This window comes from Fusarium musae, chromosome 4 (assembly GCF_019915245.1).
Source record: "Fusarium musae strain F31 chromosome 4, whole genome shotgun sequence".
Lineage (NCBI taxonomy): Eukaryota > Fungi > Ascomycota > Sordariomycetes > Hypocreales > Nectriaceae > Fusarium > Fusarium musae.
Window position 1 is genome coordinate 553,913 of NC_058390.1, and position 18,309 is coordinate 572,221.

At 49.6% G+C, this 18,309-nt stretch overlaps 8 protein-coding genes across 8 annotated transcripts; 3 read left to right on the forward strand and 5 right to left on the reverse strand.

Moving 5' to 3' along the window:
- Nucleotides 1-708: 708 nt before the first annotated feature.
- On the reverse strand, nt 709-1,612 carry J7337_005122 (uncharacterized protein; the record flags this gene model as incomplete). Its single annotated transcript, XM_044822804.1, has 2 exons — nt 709-792; nt 851-1,612. 2 exons carry the CDS (start codon nt 1,610-1,612, stop codon nt 709-711), a joined length of 846 nt encoding a protein of 281 aa, XP_044681295.1.
- Nucleotides 1,613-3,514: 1,902 nt separating this feature from the next.
- J7337_005123 (uncharacterized protein) lies at nt 3,515-4,361 on the reverse strand (the record flags this gene model as incomplete). The annotated part of the gene is made up of 2 exons (XM_044822805.1): nt 3,515-3,858; nt 4,043-4,361. The coding sequence occupies 2 exons, from the start codon at nt 4,359-4,361 to the stop codon at nt 3,515-3,517; spliced, it is 663 nt and encodes a 220-aa protein (XP_044681296.1).
- Nucleotides 4,362-5,077: 716 nt separating this feature from the next.
- On the forward strand, nt 5,078-5,318 carry J7337_005124 (uncharacterized protein; the record flags this gene model as incomplete). Its single annotated transcript, XM_044822806.1, has 2 exons — nt 5,078-5,206; nt 5,265-5,318. 2 exons carry the CDS (start codon nt 5,078-5,080, stop codon nt 5,316-5,318), a joined length of 183 nt encoding a protein of 60 aa, XP_044681297.1.
- Nucleotides 5,319-6,009: 691 nt separating this feature from the next.
- J7337_005125 (uncharacterized protein) lies at nt 6,010-8,207 on the forward strand (the record flags this gene model as incomplete). The annotated part of the gene is made up of 2 exons (XM_044822807.1): nt 6,010-6,469; nt 6,520-8,207. 2 exons carry the CDS (start codon nt 6,010-6,012, stop codon nt 8,205-8,207), a joined length of 2,148 nt encoding a protein of 715 aa, XP_044681298.1.
- Nucleotides 8,208-8,742: 535 nt separating this feature from the next.
- On the reverse strand, nt 8,743-9,936 carry J7337_005126 (uncharacterized protein; the record flags this gene model as incomplete). The annotated part of the gene is made up of 2 exons (XM_044822808.1): nt 8,743-9,134; nt 9,207-9,936. 2 exons carry the CDS (start codon nt 9,934-9,936, stop codon nt 8,743-8,745), a joined length of 1,122 nt encoding a protein of 373 aa, XP_044681299.1.
- A 955-nt stretch (nt 9,937-10,891) lies between these two features.
- Nucleotides 10,892-12,654, reverse strand: J7337_005127 (uncharacterized protein; the record flags this gene model as incomplete). Its single annotated transcript, XM_044822809.1, has 4 exons — nt 10,892-12,079; nt 12,130-12,368; nt 12,448-12,535; nt 12,604-12,654. 4 exons carry the CDS (start codon nt 12,652-12,654, stop codon nt 10,892-10,894), a joined length of 1,566 nt encoding a protein of 521 aa, XP_044681300.1.
- Nucleotides 12,655-13,997: 1,343 nt separating this feature from the next.
- Nucleotides 13,998-15,461, forward strand: J7337_005128 (uncharacterized protein; the record flags this gene model as incomplete). Its single annotated transcript, XM_044822810.1, has 1 exon — nt 13,998-15,461. The coding sequence occupies one exon, from the start codon at nt 13,998-14,000 to the stop codon at nt 15,459-15,461; it is 1,464 nt and encodes a 487-aa protein (XP_044681301.1).
- A 1,685-nt stretch (nt 15,462-17,146) lies between these two features.
- On the reverse strand, nt 17,147-17,914 carry J7337_005129 (uncharacterized protein; the record flags this gene model as incomplete). Its single annotated transcript, XM_044822811.1, has 3 exons — nt 17,147-17,548; nt 17,597-17,760; nt 17,809-17,914. 3 exons carry the CDS (start codon nt 17,912-17,914, stop codon nt 17,147-17,149), a joined length of 672 nt encoding a protein of 223 aa, XP_044681302.1.
- Nucleotides 17,915-18,309: the final 395 nt, after the last annotated feature.

Genomic DNA, 18,309 nt, shown 5'->3' on the forward strand with positions numbered 1-18,309 from the left:
GAATTTCTATTCACATGGTCTTTTCGATGCTATCCATTACTTGGCTAAAGGTAGCTCAGGAAATCAAGGAAACAAAGGACCATAAGGAGAAAAGGACTTGGTAAGTTTTGCATACATACCTTAGCAGGCTTTTAGACCAGGTAATCCTAGAAATTCGACCTACTATCACAAGTCTTCTTGCTGCGTAAGGGGTGTCTAGTTCCCCAATATCCCGTGGAAACGGGGTATTGATAAATGAACCTGGCTCTTATGCCACTAGAACCTATCCCCAAAAGCTTGGCTTTAGGATATTTATCGTAGTAGGGTATGTAAATTTAAAGCAATGAATATGCTACAGAGTTTAAATGATTGTGAAAGATTGTCTAACTCGGTCTCAAAGCACAGGTAACATTGTTGAGTTGAGGGTAAGTTTGTGTCATAACGTCGTGAGTCTTGTTTTTGTCTAGATACCTATCTAATTGATCCGCTGTAGGTATTTTGACCTTTGAGTATCCACAAGTCATCAGACAGAGGAACTGAAAACAAGACAAAGCTGGGTTTAATCCAGCAAACGACCGCCGAGCCGAACAGAGAGACCAGTCTCAAAGACACTCGACAGTCATTCACCCTCAGATAGATGAAGGTGAAAAGAAATAGAAGAAAGTGCCAGGAAAACACTGGCAGAAGAAGTTTGTAATGAGTTTGAAGAATTTCTAGTTACTTGGGTAGCTAGTTTGTGGTTTCGTAGACGGCGACATAGGCGACCTCCATCATGTTCTTGTAGCCGGCTTCGGTGGCCTTGTTAGGGTTACCCTGCATGACACAATTAGTTTTCTGATACCTCTGAAATACTAAAATTGTTGGAACTTACAGGCCAGGTTCCGCCAACGGCGACGTTGAGGAGAATGTACATTGGAGAATGAGCCAGAGTAGCCCAAGTTCCCTCATCGTTGAGGGTCTTGCCCGTGATGCTGTGGAAAGGCGCTCCATCGAGAAGCCAAGTGATCTTCTCATCCTGCCAGCTGCTAGTCCGTCGGTCGATAACCACAGACCAAGCATGGAACTCGTTATCCGGAATGGTAACTCGCTGTCCAAGACCCTCGGGCTCATTGCAAGGACCACCGCCCTCATGACCACAGTGAACAGTACCGAAGCCAGTCAAGTCGCCGTTAACTCTCTCGAAGATGTCGATCTCGCCACAAAGAGGCCATCCAGTTCCGTGGCGGAGTGCATCGCCGAGCATCCAAAAGGCAGGCCAGATTCCCTGCTTACGAGCTGAATCACCCATTCGAATACTGGCCTCTACACGAAGAGCTTTGTTCTTGTCTGCGTGGAAAGCCTTCTTGGACTCGAGACGTCCAGAAGTCCACTCGCCCTTCCCATCCTTCCAGGGAACAAGCTGGAGGGTGTCACCGCCGGAGAGTTGGATGTTCTTGTTGGAGGTGGAGTACGTCTGGAGTTCGTTATTGGAGTTGATGTTGAGAGCAGTGTTCCAGTTGCTCGTCTTGGGTGAGCAGCCTTGACACCCGGTAAACTCGTCTTTCCAGATGAGTTTGAGATCGGGGCGTGCTGGGGCGCTGGTAGCTGAGACCAGAGAGGCGAGGCCTGCGATGATGGGAATGAAGTTGAGCATCGTGTAAGTTGAATGGAGAACTGATCGAAACTGTAAAATGTGTCTTTGATACTGGATTCTAAAGGAGTGGACGAGAACAAATGTCACGAGTAAGGAATGTTATGCCTCCAGGGCTAAAGGAATGAAACCGGAGAAGGCGATGTATATAAAAGGAACGAAAGAAGCTTGAGACACACGTATCTCGAAAGCAAAGAGGTCAGAAAAGAACGTCAAGACACAGAAAGAAAGACCGGTGTGGAGTAGAAGAAGACAAGACGAGTTTACATGCGCATTGTTCTATATATACGGCTCTTATGAGTGGAGTCCTCTCCATGCTAGGGGAGACAGAAACAAGATGTGAGGACCGGATGTTTCCTGTTCACCTCGGGGCTCAGTTGCCCAAAGGGGCATGGGGAACATGGGGTAGAAAGGTGATGCATGAATCAAAGGCTGGGCGGGCGGGTGATGTTCAGGGACGGGAGAAGGATGACTGGATGGGTTTATGGGAATGGAGCTAGCACTTCGGGATAGGTACGCCACAAAACGAGAGGGCAGGGGTTGGAAGACGCTATGTTTTGAAGATTCGGCTCTGCAGTTGATTCGTTATTGAGAGGAGTTTTGATATGAGTTAGAGAAGCCAAGGCTGGAGTTGATGCTGTCTAGTATACACCACCAACCACGATATGCCAAGTCCGTATTGTACAACGCATTCATGCCTGATGCTATCCAAGATAATGCAATCTCAACAACCTCAAGACAACTTTCTTCACAGAAAAACGTGCGTGACAGCGTATGACCCGGGGCTAACTAGTGCCATCGGAAATAAAAACCAGGGGGCTTCAGAGAAAAATATGGATATCATTTTCGCTCTCGCCGACCACTATGAACCCCAGACCATTCATACCAGACAAGAAGGTCATCTCCGCCAAGAAAAAGACTCTCTTCTTTTGTGAAATTGTTTCTGAAAATAAGGTACTGAGTTGGTGAGCGGTTACTGGTGGTGGACATGGATGGTGCTTGGATCTTGGCAGGTACATGAAACAAAACCGTGAGAATCATTAACCAACGAGGATAAGAAGCCTACGCGGCTCAAGAAAGGAGGTGTCAGGGATGAGAGAGGCTAACAAGGACATGCTAGACATGCCACAGTCTGATCTTGATCATATCTTATGCATTCAAGGGTCAATACTGAATGATTCAGTTATCATTTTTAGAGATGACCGGTTATTCGTATCGTTATGGTTCATTGCCATTTCGAGAAAAGTGCATCTCGGCTACCGTGAGATAATCGGTTAGAGTTTATGCTACTGTCAATCATTAACATGATCTACGATCCGAAAAGTCAAAATATTCAGGGCAGTGGAGGCTTGGCTTTTTGGTAGTGTCGAGAACTGGTAATTAAATTTCCGACGCGCTGTGTTTCACGATTTGACAGGTGAGGCCAGTCAAAGCCTCAATTGACAGCTCACGGCCCAACCCAACAACGTGTAGTCAAGTAAATGGTCGTTTCGTTATCACTTGTCTTTGAGAAAGTCGATCAGAAGTAATTCTCGGTTTGTGGTCGATTGTAAATGACTGATCCATCGTAGACTTGCCACGATTCGGATATCTTACACCACGCGTGATCTTGACAATCAACCGTCTGTGCCAGCGTCATTCGCTTCATCCCCCACTGATCTACCACCCTTATCATATTTTATATTATCCCCATGTTATTATAGAAGAGTGTTCATCTCTCGTCGCGAAACAAGACCCAAGACCTCGGTCCTGCAACCAAGCACCATGATCAATGCTCACCCCACACGATGTGCGGTTCAAAGGCAGCTCGTATCTGTGCATGATCACGCCTGAAACTAGTCACTTCAGCTCACTGAGCGCAGCACCTAAATCTCCAGAATATAGTGCTTCTGTATTTAGAACACCTCAATCGGCAGACATCTGCAATGGCTCCAGATCACCAAGCCTCTCGTTGAGCTGCACAATCGTTTTCTCAAAGACCCGCGCCGCATCGAGCTGTAGCATCATCTCATCGTCGTCCTCCACGCCTCCCCACCCCTTGATCCCAGGTTCTTCCGCTTCTGTCTCGGTATCTGTCTCTGCTTCTTCCTCTTCCTCGTCTTCTTCTGCTGGATCTCGCATTACTTCCACCATCAAAACCCGACATTGATCTACTAAACTTCGGCAGCGGATCATTTCTGTCGTTGTCATGCCGCCGCGTAGTCCGTTCTCAAAACCAGGTAATGCTTCGTGAGTTTCGATGTCTTGGCCTGAAAGTAGACTTGCGAAGCAGTGATCTAGTTTGCGGAGTATTGCGAAAGATGCTTTTGGTGCTGGGGGGAATGAGCGGACATAGCGTGTGAAGTCACTTGTGAGACGTAATAAGAAGGGTATTTGGAGGGATGCTGCCCATGCTTAGTACCCGGCTTCCATGCATAGATTTGAGCGACTCACGAGTGCCTGATTTCCACAACACATTGATGATGCTATCGAGATCTCGACATACTTCACCAAACCTAGTATATCCCACCACGGTATCGCCGGGTTCTGGATTCCCAAACTTCTTGACATATTTCCGTGTTACCAGTAGGAGCTGTTCCTCCGCATACCTTCGCACCATGAACTCTTTACTTGAGTTGGGCTTCAGGGCTTTTGTTCTCGGTGTAGGAAGACCTTGGATGTTTGAGAATGATGACGCTGATGAAGGTGCAGGAGATGGGAGACTTGCACCAGCTGGTGCTGGTAAGAAGCCACCCGGGCCTGGCGATTCCATGTTGAATATGCGTATTTACGTGATTAAGCTTTGGTGTCTGAGTGTAAGGTCGAGAGTTGAAAGCACAAAGAGTGAGCGGCGGGGGTCAATGAGAGTGAAGCACTGTTGCTTATGCTCTCCTCTTCACCAGAACGACGGACAGACGGGTGAATATATACTGAAAGGGATCTTAGTGTATATATGTGAGACTCGAAGGAATGTGAGTATTTTATTTCTGAAAGAATTAAATGAAGTTTGTATAACTGTCCGTTGACAAAGAGACTGGTTCTGTTGACATTTCAGATAAGCTCGCGATAAGGATGACGAAGGTGTTGGCGATACTCAGTCATGGTGGGGTAACTGCCGGATTCGGTGCATACTCGGTTTTTGCGGTTGGGAGTTGGACCAGCATTCGATACCTTGAGTACAAATGAGATAACAAGTCAATGAGATATATTAGACTTCTACAATACTTTATCTAACATTAAATGATTTCAGTAATTCTCTTATTTTATCCTTTTCGTTGGCTTTGAACTTCAAAGTTGTTTCTCACAAGCGCGCGTCATGTGACTTTAGCCGCTATCGCGCTATCGGTGGAAAAGCTTCATTACGAGCTGTACCAGAAATTTTCGTTCCAGTTCGACGGCCAGATCAACCACCACCACGCGACCGCTTCTCCTCTCGACTTAGAGTCATCACGAACCGATACACTTCGCATACCCGAACAGATAATCAAAATGGGCCCCAAGCGCATCCAAGTCGAGCCTCGTGGTCGTCGTGCCCCCAAGGGCTTCATCGGCTCCACCTATGACGCTCTTACCTCTCCCGACAATGCCGCTGTCGTCCGCAGCATTGCCATCTTTGGTGTAGGTTTGGTCTTGCGATATTGGATCAAAGATGAATTAGTGCTGATCAAGGGAATAGGCTGCTGTGACATTCTTGTCTAGCTCTTGGGGTGAGATCCTTCTGCCTCCGTAAGTTGACCCGATGCGAGCCTTGATGACCACGAACTGATTCCTGGACAGTCAGTAAATGACGCCGCAACATACTCGATCAAGAATTTGGAGAGGATGGAAAGAGTCATGAGCAGGGATTGCACATCCCTCATGAACTACGTAATCGAAATACTTGTACATTAGTTGGCGTCAGTGTACGTTTAGACACGATGGGATTTCAAGGTTGGCCCGTGCCTCACTTGGGCATTATGATATGGGCTGCATAGAAATCGGCATAGCCGTTATGGTTGGGGTTGTTAATGATAAAACGCCTCCCCTACTCCTGTTTGGCTCCTGAGGTTGGGTTGTATTCTGTGAGGACTCGTCATTGCTATGCTAACCACAACAGACTGGAGACACATATTTTGAGGATATGGCTTGCGGTGCATTGCTCCCTCGGTAGGTATGTTCATCGGCATCGCGCTTTACCTCCGGGTTATGCGATCGGGCGAGGGTGCTCCTGCCATCTTTGACCATGACCTCACAGTCTCCAGCTGCCAGACTCATGACATCTCTGTCGTTTCTACTCTACAATGTTGTTCCAGGCAGATTCATCCTCATCTTTTGAACAGACTTTGACGGCATCGGCATTTGACACTTTCTTTTGATATCATACCATCAAGACGTGATCTTCATCAATATCACAGCCTCGCCCATCTTCGAAGGCCGCCAACATGAGCACGCATTCGTCCTCCCGCAAGAATTCGCCACGCAAGTTCGTCTCCGAAAGCTCAGATACACGCAGCTTGACCAGCAGCAAGTTCGCCCAGCTTCTATCCAAATTTGAAGTCCTTGAAGCAGTCTCCTCCGTTGGCAGCCCTCCTCTTTTTTCTTCAAAGACGAAGCCCGCTTCTGCCATCAAGGTCACTTCGACAATTGAACAAACTTCATCGAGCGCCTCGAAGCCATCATCTCATGCATCAACAACAAGACGGGAAAGAGGCTCAACAGGTTCCAGCCATGTCTCCTCCAGTCGTTTCGTTCCTTCAAGCCAGGAACCCTCTCGTACACGTCGGGTTAAAACCTTTGGTGCCCAGTCGCCTGTGATCTCGACTAGAAATGCGGACTCAAAGGCAAGGCAAAAGTCTGTGGCTGAGAGGCGAACAATGTTTGAGGCTGCAGACCAACAGGCCCGTATGTGTTGCGGGTGCATCTTTTAGAGAAAGAAGTTGACTGTCTGATAGAAATAGAAGCCTCTAGTCCCACCCGTACTTCCATTCCTCGTTCACCGTCCAAGTTGGCTCATTCCAAAAGTTGGCAATCGATCAAGACGAGACGGTCAGCAGCAGAGCCAAGAGAAGACGATGCTCCCACTGCGCCGATTCCACTGCACGTTGCAAAAACATTCTCGCCTATGTCTCATACTATTCCCTCACCTCGGACACTTCTGGCTTCTGATGATCCTTTTGGCACATGGCGATCGCCTTTGAATCGACCAGACGACTCATGGACTTCTTTCAAGCGTAGCAGCCTCGTCATGAGTGCGCCTGACGCGAGTCCAAGCTACATCAAGTCTCAGTACACCGAAGTGACACCATCGTCTGCGCAGGCGGTATCTACGAGTCGATTTAAGCTTGAAGATGTTCCTGATGATGTTTTTGTTGAAAAGAACGACGTCACAATCGAAGAGACCCGGCAGAATGGCTGGGTGCGAAATGCTCGCAAGATAGCATCTTCGTTGTCAAATACAGTCTCTGCAGGAAGTTCAAGCCTTCGAAGAAAATCCCGTGGATCCCCTGATGCTCCCAGCCAACCTCCGAGCAATAGCGACGGTCTTATGTCGTTCAGGTTTGCGAGAGCAAGTACCCCAAGTCGCTCAAGCCTACCACGCTCTAGGATTTCCAACCTCAGAAAGCAGTTTGATCAGTGGAAGGATCAGCCAGTGGCCTCTGTTGCTCCTCTTGAAACTAAACGGCGCGAGTCAATCCTAACCAAAACTTCCGCGTCTAGCTCGCCATCGAAGCATCCTCTTTTGGGATACTCCGACTCTTCGGAGTCCGAAATACTGAATGCGCCAAAATTCAGGTCAAAAAGTTATGCTCCTCGTGGGAGCCGAGCTACGGTGGAAAGTCCACAAACTCCAGCTGGTCGGCGTAACACGGAGAATCACATTTCACCTTTGAAGCAAAAGATCGACTTGTTTGAGTCCCTTGATCGCCAGGTTCCTTCATTCGATTCTCCCCGTCCCATTGAGACTAGTAAGCAATCTATGTTCAAGATCAACAAGCGAAAGAGTACTGCTGTTGGTCCTTTGAGGAGCTTCAAGGGTACCCTTCGACGAATTTCTACATCTTATCGAAGGATACCCTCAGAATGGAGCACTACAAGTTCTAGAGATATCGCCCCCTCCCAAGTTAGGGGCTCCGACGAAGAAACTGTGGTGCAGGGTGGTCAGAGTGTTGGATCTGCAAATGACGAACCGCTATCACCCCGTTCAATTGATGCGGTTCCTGGTCAGCCCGTTCTTGGCCCTTTCGTCACCAACGAAATCATCTCACCTCTTTCGCTGGAAAAGCGATCGTCTCTCCCTCGAAGTTCCATCACCCAAGCAGGCTTCAACATGGATGGAGAGGCTGGACTTAGTGTAGCGCCGCCTCCTTTGTTCGCAGAACCTCAAAGGCGATTCTCCCACACCAAGTATGCCCTCTCCCGAACGGCCAACCGGTTTTCTCTTCCCGACATTGAAAAGGAACTTGAACTCATCGAGCTTCTTGAGAATGATCGTGAGACTGTACCCGCGCACAGCACATTAGTCTCCAAGGTAGTCTGTGAGTTGGAGCAACCCCGACCAATACGCGCGAATGAGCTGAAGCGACTTGTTAGTTTGTGCAAGGAAAAAGCCAGAAAGCTTTCAGGAGGCCGCAGCGAGTAGATAAATGCCTCATCGCACAAGTTCCAGATGAAGGAGTAGGCTTGGTTATGTTATCTTGGTGCGACTCGGGCTTGGATGGTAGTTGTTATACAGTATATAGTGTCAATCACTCACATCACATTCTGACTGCCTTACCTTGCAGCTTAACATAAGACTATGGAACCAACTTTGGACAACACAGTAGACAAAGCAGGGTTGGCTAGCTGAATGTATTCATCGCTATTGTGCGCCTGAGCGCTTATCCATCTTTTGACTAAAGCAGCGAGGCATGGATAGTATCGTCCTTGATTGAAAGCCATCGATTCAAAAGAGATATCATAAACTAAAGAAAGTAGGATGCGAGTTATCTCAAGCACCATCAACAACCGCAGTGGGTATGAAAGCTGTTCGCTAAGAAAAGCAGTAAAGTGAAGTAAAGCAACTTGTGCCGATACGCCGCGCTAGAAGTTTTTTTTTTGGTCGAAAGCATGAACATGTAATACCATTTCCCAAAAGCAGTCTTTTCGTGGAAGCTGAGAACTTGAAGAGAGGTGGTCTAGATCCGCTCTTCACGTTGCAAGAAGGCTTTGTCAACCCGGACATGATCACCATCCATCTTGCCGAGCTCGACGTCCTCAGGGTTGATGTGGTCGCGAGACGAAGTCCCTGCCTCACAGCGGGCGTACACAGAGACGTGAGGTCTGTCGGTGGCGCCGCTGCGGTTGGTGCTGAAGCTGGGCGCCTTGAAGCCGGTGAAGGAGCTGGGGCCGCTGACGCCGTAGCGGATGCCGCTGGAGGCGCCGGAGGAGTTGGCACTGTTGGCGTTGCTGGCGGCGATGCGTTGGGCTGCGAGGGTGCCGAGGGGGAGGATGACGGCGACGGAGGTTAGGGTTAGGGATGCTGCTTCGAAATCGACGAAGTGAGCCCATTCAAGAGAGGCGAAGATGACTGTGGAGTGTTAGTGAGTGGTTAGAGGGGTTAGGAGGGGGAGAGACTTGCCTGGGATGATCATCAGGAGACCGTTGGTCATGACGAGGACTTCCATGGGGGTGAGTGTCTTGTATGACGGTAGGATACCACGGTTGGAGATGAGATGCCAGATGAGCTTGATGTTGAAGATGGCGCACCACCACGAGATTGAAGACACGTTCATGATGACCGTCCACTTGATGAGCCAGAGCATGTGCCACGGCGGAATAGTATCGAGATTCGCCTGGATCTGAACAGCCGTAAAAGCAATCCTCACACAAATCGTCATGAGAGAAATGACGAGTGAAAGACCAGTGATGATATACTTCCACAGATTCGGCCACAGCTTGACCATCGTCCAAGCCTGGCTCATAAGCATCGACTCAATCGAGATGACGAGCAGGAGTGAGATGATATTGGCAGCGATGGCAGGCGCATACCCACTGGTAGGAATATGGCTAAAGTCATGAGACCAGAAGGGATAAAAGTCGGCGAACTTGGAGATGTTCCAGATACAAAGCAGGACCATTCTGACGGAGCAGATGACGAGACTGACGATCTGGAGAGCGTTGAAGGGGCGCTTGAACTTGGATATGGGCACCATGACGAGGAGAACGACGAGCATGACGAGACAGGCGCCGAGCTGAGTGGCATAGTTGATGACGGTGTTGACCATCATGCGACGCATCTCGTCGACGAGCATCACGGGGATGCTGATGGTGGTGTTTCCATCTGCTGCTAAGAACGTGACGTTCTGCGTAAACGGATCAAAGGTCGACATTGCTTGCGAATCTGATAGTGAAAGGAGTGAAGTGAAAGTGAAAGGGGGAGTTGGTCTCAACGTGGCAAAGATGGATATAGTTCACGAGATGGACGGAGAAGTAAGAGGTCTGAGCTCCTTCAAGATATATATAAGAGAACAGAGGGGAGTGAAGTGAGAAAGCAAGTATTGTATAGCGTTGAGGAGAATTGAGAAAGTGGCAGCATGGTTAAAACAGATATCACACACCAGGCGAGAACGGTCTTGAAGAACAAACAGTTAGGCTAGCAAGCAATATGATATTGTCAGCGGCAAGGAAGAATGTGAGCACTGCAGTAGTCAAGGAACGGGATTTGTATTCAAAGGGTGTTATCACATTCAACCAAGAATGAAGGCCAAGGTCGGTGGGGGTTGAGGTTGGTCTTAGTATTGTTCTTGCATTTCGTGGCGTTTTGAGGCTTAGTATTGTTCTCTGAGCCCGCTAGACTCGTTCGGTGCAGGAGATCGATCCGTGCATATCTTGACAGGTCGAGAGCTAACGGTCCAAGCGACGGATTCGTTTCTTTTTTACCGTGTTCCTGACTCCGTGCACGCCAATTGCCGTCATGCATGGGGTGAACGGGAGTCTGATATCAAGAGTTTAAGTATCCGCATTGGTCTCGATCGGTAAACTCTCAATCTGCCCAGTCTTTCTCAACCGTATCGGGAGCTATTCGCCATATCCATGGCTTGAGATCGCAAGATAGACTTTACGGGTATCCAGCTATCCGGTCGACTCAATCGTTTGGCTCCGTTTCAAAAGTATGTTGCAATCCGCCTCTTACTTGTCGTAGTTTGCCCAGTGCCTGGCCACGTAACTGCTACTCCATGCACGATGCCAATCCTGGAGCTCTTCCCGGCTGCCAGCTGCAAGAACAATACTAAACCCTCGCTTGGCAAGTGAGCTGCGTCAATCCAAATCTCGTATGGTATCCCGTCATGAGGCCAGGCCCATTCCTTGCCCAATCTTTCGCACAAGTGCTTTTTTCAGATACCACTCTCTGGCAAGAGTTCTCGTCGTCTTGGCAAACACTGCTGGTGTAATGCGGCCGCGCTCGACAGCCCGTCCAAGCATGAATATGGCGTCACCTATAGCTCTCTCCTCTGCCACTAGTGTATACAGCTGGTTTGCGACCACTGTAGGGGCTACAAGGAGCTCGTCAACATCCGGAATAGGATGGCTCTTGGATCCTTCAATCACGGCATCCGCTTTACGAAGAGCATCGTGTAGAATATTAGAGTTTGACGTCAAAACATTCGACAATTGTGTCAACTGGCCACCTTCAGCCTGGAAGGCTGGTATCGCTGACAACATTGCTGTTCTCTGTGCCTGCAAACCAGCCATGCTTGAGTCGTTCTGCTGCCGGCTGCGCATCCTGATCGAATACAGTGTCTGAGCTAACTGTCGCAACAACGCATCCTTTTCGGGATTGGGCGGGATAGGAGGAGCCGCTACGGTAGGATTTGGCAAGCTTAACTCTAATGGCTCATCAAGTAGATCAGGAGGTGGTGGTGGTTTTGCAGGGCTTTGTGGTGGTGGAGCTGCCTGGGCCGTCCATGCCGGAGGTTGCGGAGGCTGTTGGTATTGCTGGTGCTGTGGTGGCATTTGCCATTGTTGTTGTGATGGAGGCGCAAACGACTGGGTATCGTTCATGTATCCAGGTTGCGCAGCCATTGACGGTCCAGCAGGCAGTATATGACGAGTCGCATACTGCTCCTGAGGGCGAGGCAATCTCGGATCCTGTGCAATTGGACTTCCAACTTGAGGTGGCAGAGGAGGAGCTGAGTCGTACCGTGACATGCGGTTAGACTGCGCCGGGGAGCGTCCCGGGATTGGAGGTAAAGGCGGTCCATTCTGAGATTGTGTCTGCGCAGGTGATGCAGTTTGAGGGCCCTTCGGCGGTGGTGGAGGAGGGCGCGGCTGTTCTGAGGGATGCGGATCTTGTGTTGCAGGCCGCGAAGTTGATCCCATGCCAGGAGGCAAAGGTGGCACGGGAGGAGGTGTCGGGTTAGCTTGAGGTGGAGGTGGTCGAGCCTGTTGCTGCCGAGCTACGACTGGAGGTTCTTTTGCGAAGACGTCGGTTAGGATGTTGAGGAAGTCCCGTAGGTTAGATTTCTGGTCATCCTGTCAGCAACAAAACATCACAATGTAGCAGTGGCTGGGGGGCAACGTACATCCCAGAACTCAGCCCATCCCACCAAATATGGATGATATACCAGACCCTGCGGGTCAATATGCTGTCCCGGTCGAATCATCATCGTCTCCGTCGGCACAACGTATATCATGGGTGGTTCTCGCGGATAAGCATGTGGCACCCATATCGAAACGGGGAAGCGGTACGTCGTCCCGCGAAAATTAACAGGGAGAGTGCCCGAGAGATGAAGCAACAAGGCATTGGCGCCGTTCGAGAACGCTGGTGAGGGTCAATATCCGAATGCGACAAAGCTGGAGTTTAGAGCGCAAGCTGGGTTGGTAGCTCTATGCGAACGTACTGTGCACATCGGTTCGCGGCGACAGCGAGGGGAATCGGTCGAGAGCCTGCGCGACATCGTTGTAGGCACGGTTTACATCGTGATATTCCTGCAGCGCGTTCAAGTTAGCTCTTTTGAACGAGCGGGGGAAGCTTGGAAGAGGAGGGAGATACGTACGCTTGTGAGAACGCTGTAGAGCCAGTTCAGCACATGTTGCTGGACAGGCATCGTGGTATCTGCCCGGGTATATGGATTTATACTCTGAGATATTGAGGAAGATGGAGCTATTCACATCTGAGGTTGACCTTGAAGGTCGTTGTAGCTTGGTTCGGTGTTGGTGGTTCGTGCGTCTTCCATGTTGGACCTCACCTCATGCAATCGACGTAATGGGGTACGTACCGTGCACCTTCCTAAAATCGACCCGAGCCGCGGATAGTGGGGGTGGGGGTTCTAAGGCTTCAACACCAACTGAAGCAACTGAAGATAAAGTGAGTGAGTACAAGTTTGTCTTCGTTATCGCTAGATATCTAAGAGGGAAACTCAAGCATCAGTTGCTCTTCATTGCTGCGTTGCGTGAGTCAAATTGCTTCTTGAATATAGCTCAGAAAGTCATGTCAAAAAAGGCATCATCATCTGGATAACCTCTATCTCACAACGATTAAGTTTCGGGTGGTTGAAGCCATAACTTGTCGCTTTCCACCAACACAGCTGAAACATATCTGAGAAAATGGCCACTTGGCCGTTGGTGACTCTCCCACCAACAGCGCAATACTCTATTGCTCACTATTTAACTGTGTGATCTGCACGCCGGAAATAAAACCGAGACGTTTCCCTCTAGCTGTAGGGTAACAAAACCCAACCATTCAGAGACTCAACTCTAACTCAACAACACTCTTCCTAAATCATACGAGACCTATCAACCGCATCAATTAATAACGCGCTCCCATCAACGTTACCAAAATCCCAAGCCACAACACATCACATGTTAATGTGAATTACAAATCCAATCACCATAAATCGGCCGAAGACGGCTTCACGTCCGCAGACAACCCGGCCCCTCCGCAACCTCTTTGGCACTTACAAGTTCAACCACGCAGGGAAAAACACATTATGCGCGCTAATTAAACTCTTTTTTTTTTCTACATCCATGTGGCGTCTAGAACCACCCACGGTGGTTCTTTGCAACTTTTTGTCCACTCATCCGAATCGGCCAATCATGCTCTCTGCTCGAACCGTTTCGCCGCAGAAACTAGCACGAGAAAACATGGGAAGAGTCATTTACAAACCTCGTAGTCTATCTTCTATCCCCGGAATTTTTTTAACCTTTCTCTTTTTAAAACTCTCAATCATAACCATTATATTACAACTACGGGCCTTGGCTTTAACTACCCCAGGGTTTTTAAAGCACCGTTGTTATTCCTTCTTCTCTGATCTGATCCTCCCGGAGCGGCCCCACTATTCCGTCTCCGGTCCCCGGAACACGGCTCTTTCGCATCTGCTGATTCTCTGTTTCAGCCTGTGACTTCTCCTCTTCACAACACAACAACTTCCAGAGGGAATATTCATCCAAAATGCTTCCCTCTATCCCAGTCCTAGCCGAGTATGGTATCTCGCCAACTCACGGCTTCCTCCCGGATACTCTTCCCTTAACCCGTCTCCCGGATCCTTACTACAACAAATGGGAAGCCATCGCCGCAAACCTCCAGGCTCTTATTCTCAGCCGCAGACTTCGCGGTGTTATCGACAGATTACCCGTTCTGTCGACAATCGGTCTTGAGCATGACGCTGAGTGGCGACGTGCCTATTCGCTGCTAGGCTTCATGGCCCATGGATATATCTGGGGTGGTGATTCACCGTCAGATAGACTTCCTGCATCTATCTCTGTTCCGATGTTGGAGATCTCGGAGCATCTGGAGGTACCGCCTGTTGCGACGTATGCTGCTGTTTGTCTCTGGAACTTTAAACCCCTCTTTGTTGACGAGGATATCGATAACCTTGAGAATCTCGCCACTCTAAACACATATACTGGAGCTCTTGATGAGTCGTGGTTTTATCTTGTTTCAGTCGCTATCGAGGCTCGTGGCGCGCCGATTATTCCTTTAATGCTGACGGCTATTGCTGCTGCTCGCCATGGAGACAGTGCTGCTGTTACGCGCTGTCTGCGCACTTTCGCAGAGCGCCTTACAGACTTGACGAATATTCTTCAGAGGATGCACGAGAGTTGCGATCCCACCATCTTTTATCACCGAATTAGACCTTTCCTTGCTGGAAGCAAGAACATGGCAGAGGCTGGCCTCCCCAATGGTGTCATTTACGAAGATGGTTCCGGCACTGAGGAATACCGACAATACAGCGGTGGCAGCAACGCTCAGAGCAGTTTGATCCAATTCTTCGATATCATTCTTGGAATCGAGCACCGTCCAACAGGCGAGTCTCGCGATCCTTCTTCAGACACCGATCGAGGCCGTGCTGCGAACCGACACAACTTCATCATGGAGATGAGACGCTACATGCCCGGTCCTCACGCCCGCTTCCTCAACGACGTATCCAACGTCGCCAACATCCGCGAGTACGTCGAATCCCACCACTCAGACAAACAACTCTGCCTCGCCTACGACGCCTGTCTCGCCATGCTAAGCGCCTTCCGCGACAAGCACATCGCCATCGTGACACGCTACATCATCAACCCGTCCAAGCAAGTCCGCGCGCGCAGCCGCTCCCGCAGTCCCGAAGTGACCCGCAACAAGCTCAACCTCGCGGTCGCATCGCGCAAGAACAGGGAGAATCAGAAGGGCACGGGCGGCACGGCTCTTATTCCGTTCTTGAAGCAGGCGAGGGATGAGACGGGTGAGCCGGCGGTTGAGGAGTGGACGAGGCGGTTTATGAAGAGGAAGATGCAGACGGAGGGGCGGAATGATTTCTTCCTGGGGAAGACGTTGCAGGATGATGTTAGTCTGACGGAGGATGTGGAGATTAAAGGCCTCGCTGGGTCGTGGACTATGGATGATGAGATTGGCGGTATTTGCCAGTATTAGAGGCGGACTTTATACCAACGAAAATGATTATTGATGGGTAAATTACATGGCTTGGGTAAGGGAGTAATTGGATAATTTATGGTAAATGCATATGATCAACTCATTGCAAGCGTTGGGAATAGATGAACAATACTACAGTGAACTGCAATCGCTTTTTTGTTCTTAAGCTGAAATACGCTCGTATTCTTGAGCACTTTCAAAACAGGGGGTAATTTTTCTCCAAATTAGCCTTACCAGTGAGGGTTGCTGTTCCATGCCTTCGATAATTTTGTCCTCGATGCCTGTACCTCTGATCGTTGCCAGATCAATAACCTTATACCCTACCTAACAAAAACAAGCTGCCGAGTCCTGACTCTGACAGGATTAGTTACTGAGTTATACATACCCGTGTACCAACCGTCCAAATGATGTTCCCAAACGCCAAGACATGCTCTTGTCCCATGTACCAATACAAGGCACTGCCGTGATAAACATAACGCCAGTCGTCGTACTCATGCTCATACTCATACAATACAATCTTCAGTCATCAACACATCTCGCCACACACATTCTGCTTCTTTGATGCCACTTCGCTTCATTGGGGGTTATGGGTGCGTATCAAATCATTTACAACTCTTCTCGCCGCATCTTGCGCGTCTGTCACTAACCACCACAGCAGCCTCCACTCCTCATCCATCAGCCACGCCAAAACAATGAGCACAAGCAAACAGCCACCAGCAAGGAAGCCTCAGTACTTCTAAGGCTTCTATCCTCACAAACTGTGTTGCTTGTCTGTTTGTTTGCCGTTCTGTAGGACGCCGTCTTCTGCATCGAACGAATCCTTCATGCGTCAATGCAATCAGAAGTCCGTTGCCCACAAGAAACAGCATCCTATCCCCTATGATCATTGATCATCTGGCCTTCAGCCCACCACTCTCACGCACGCATCCACTGGTCTTTTCTGCCGCCAGGCGACAACACAAGCTCTCCCGAGGCTTTATCTCACCCGCATCCTAGCGGGGACATCTTCACTGATCAAAGCCTGAGTCTCTGCGCTTTTCTTTTCCAAGCTCAACAACCAACACATCGCCTCGCGGGGTATATCCTTCGCAGGGTGCCGTAATTTTCGAAAGTCGTTAAGAGCCACGTGACAGCGTCTGTCGTTCAAATCGTAGTAGTAGTCCTTGGGTGAATGATCCAAAGTTGTGTCTGAGGAAAGGTGCCAGATAACGGAGAAACCGTTCAGACCCCCCAGTAACCAAGGATCCATGCAAACAAGTCTAGGTGAATGTTGGAAAAAGGAAATTCGTTGCTAGGAATCTTTCCTTGTCAAGTACCGACATTTTCTCGCGGGTCGTGATAGCAACAATGCTGTATAGGCTATGCGCAACCGCTGGAACAATGTGGCATTGCTCAGGTGAAAGATAAAAAAGAGGTTCAAAGATGAATTCGGACGGACCGAAAATGCCATGCAAGTCGAGGCCAGACAAGTGATGCTGGCAAATGCATGCTTCGGATCAAAGAACAAGAACCAAAACAAAGAAATAATTTGAGGGTAAGGATGTAGTGATATGTTCACGTGTCGGCATCAAAAAGAACAACTGTTAAAAAGCAAAAAGTGTCGGCCATCCCAGACCGACGCTCTGGGCCGCTGCTGGGACATACGCCACCAGGGGCATACACCAACAGCTACCTCCAGTACCTGTTTAAGCCACGGGAGCGATAGAAGCAACGGGAGGAGCAGGAACGCTGCCAATATCAACCTCCTGAGGAATCTCGCCAACACCGGGAGCGTTCTTCTGAGGGCAGTCACGAGAGATGTGTCCAGCCTCACCGCACTGATAACAAGTCTTGCCAGCAGTGTTGAGAGGACCGCCGTTAGGAGCAGTGCAATCCCGAGAGATGTGACCGAGCTTGCCGCAGGCATAGCACTTCATGGCCTGAGCCTGGCAATCACGAGCAAAGTGGTTGGGACCACCACACTTGTAGCAAGTGGCAGGGCGAGGACCACCAGCGAAACCACCACGGCCGTAACCACCGGGGAAGCCACCACGACCCATGGGAGCACCACGGCCCATAGTAGGACCAACAGGGTTGGGGCAGGCGCGCTATTACAGTCAGCTATGTTCGTTACTCAGGGTAATACCATCACATACAGCAAGGTGACCGGGCTGGCCACAGTTGTAGCAGCGGCCGCTAGTGCCAGTCCCGCTCAGGCGGAGGGTAGGGCAGTCAGCCTGGACGTGACCAAGACCCTGGCAGTGGTAGCACTGCTTGGCCTCGGTGGTTCGGGGAAGAGGGCATCCGTTGGACTCGTGGCCTTTCGTAAATTAGATCAAGTCTGTCGTGACATATCAGTGGCACGTACCGGGCTGCTTGCAGTTGTAGCAGAGACGCTCAGCAGAAGAGCAGACCTCAGCGTAATGGCCAACATTGCCACACTTGTAGCAAGCACGTCGAGAGAGGGAAGACATTTTGAAGATAGGTCTGAATCACCAAAGTTAGTAACATTATTCCATGCAATGTTCAGTTGTGCATTGCGGTGCTGCTGCTGCTGCTGCTGCTGTATATCTGTTGTCGCCTAGTCGCCAGTATGGATATTGTGTCGCAACTCCAGGGTAGATCGTAACGGCATGTTTTATCGTGTCTTTGGTCCAGCACGGAATGATCTAATATGTCTAGTGGTTGAGGTCGAGCACGTCCTTGCAAGGCGCCCAGGACCCAAAGTCGACGGCGACATGGTGGTTATTCCAAGTCATCTTGAGCTTCGTCGTCGCGCAGATGCCGTTGAGGTTGCCGCAGATCTTGATAACTCGGCTCCAATGTTGAAGGTCAGGACAATGATATTGTCCAATTGGTATTGTCGAAT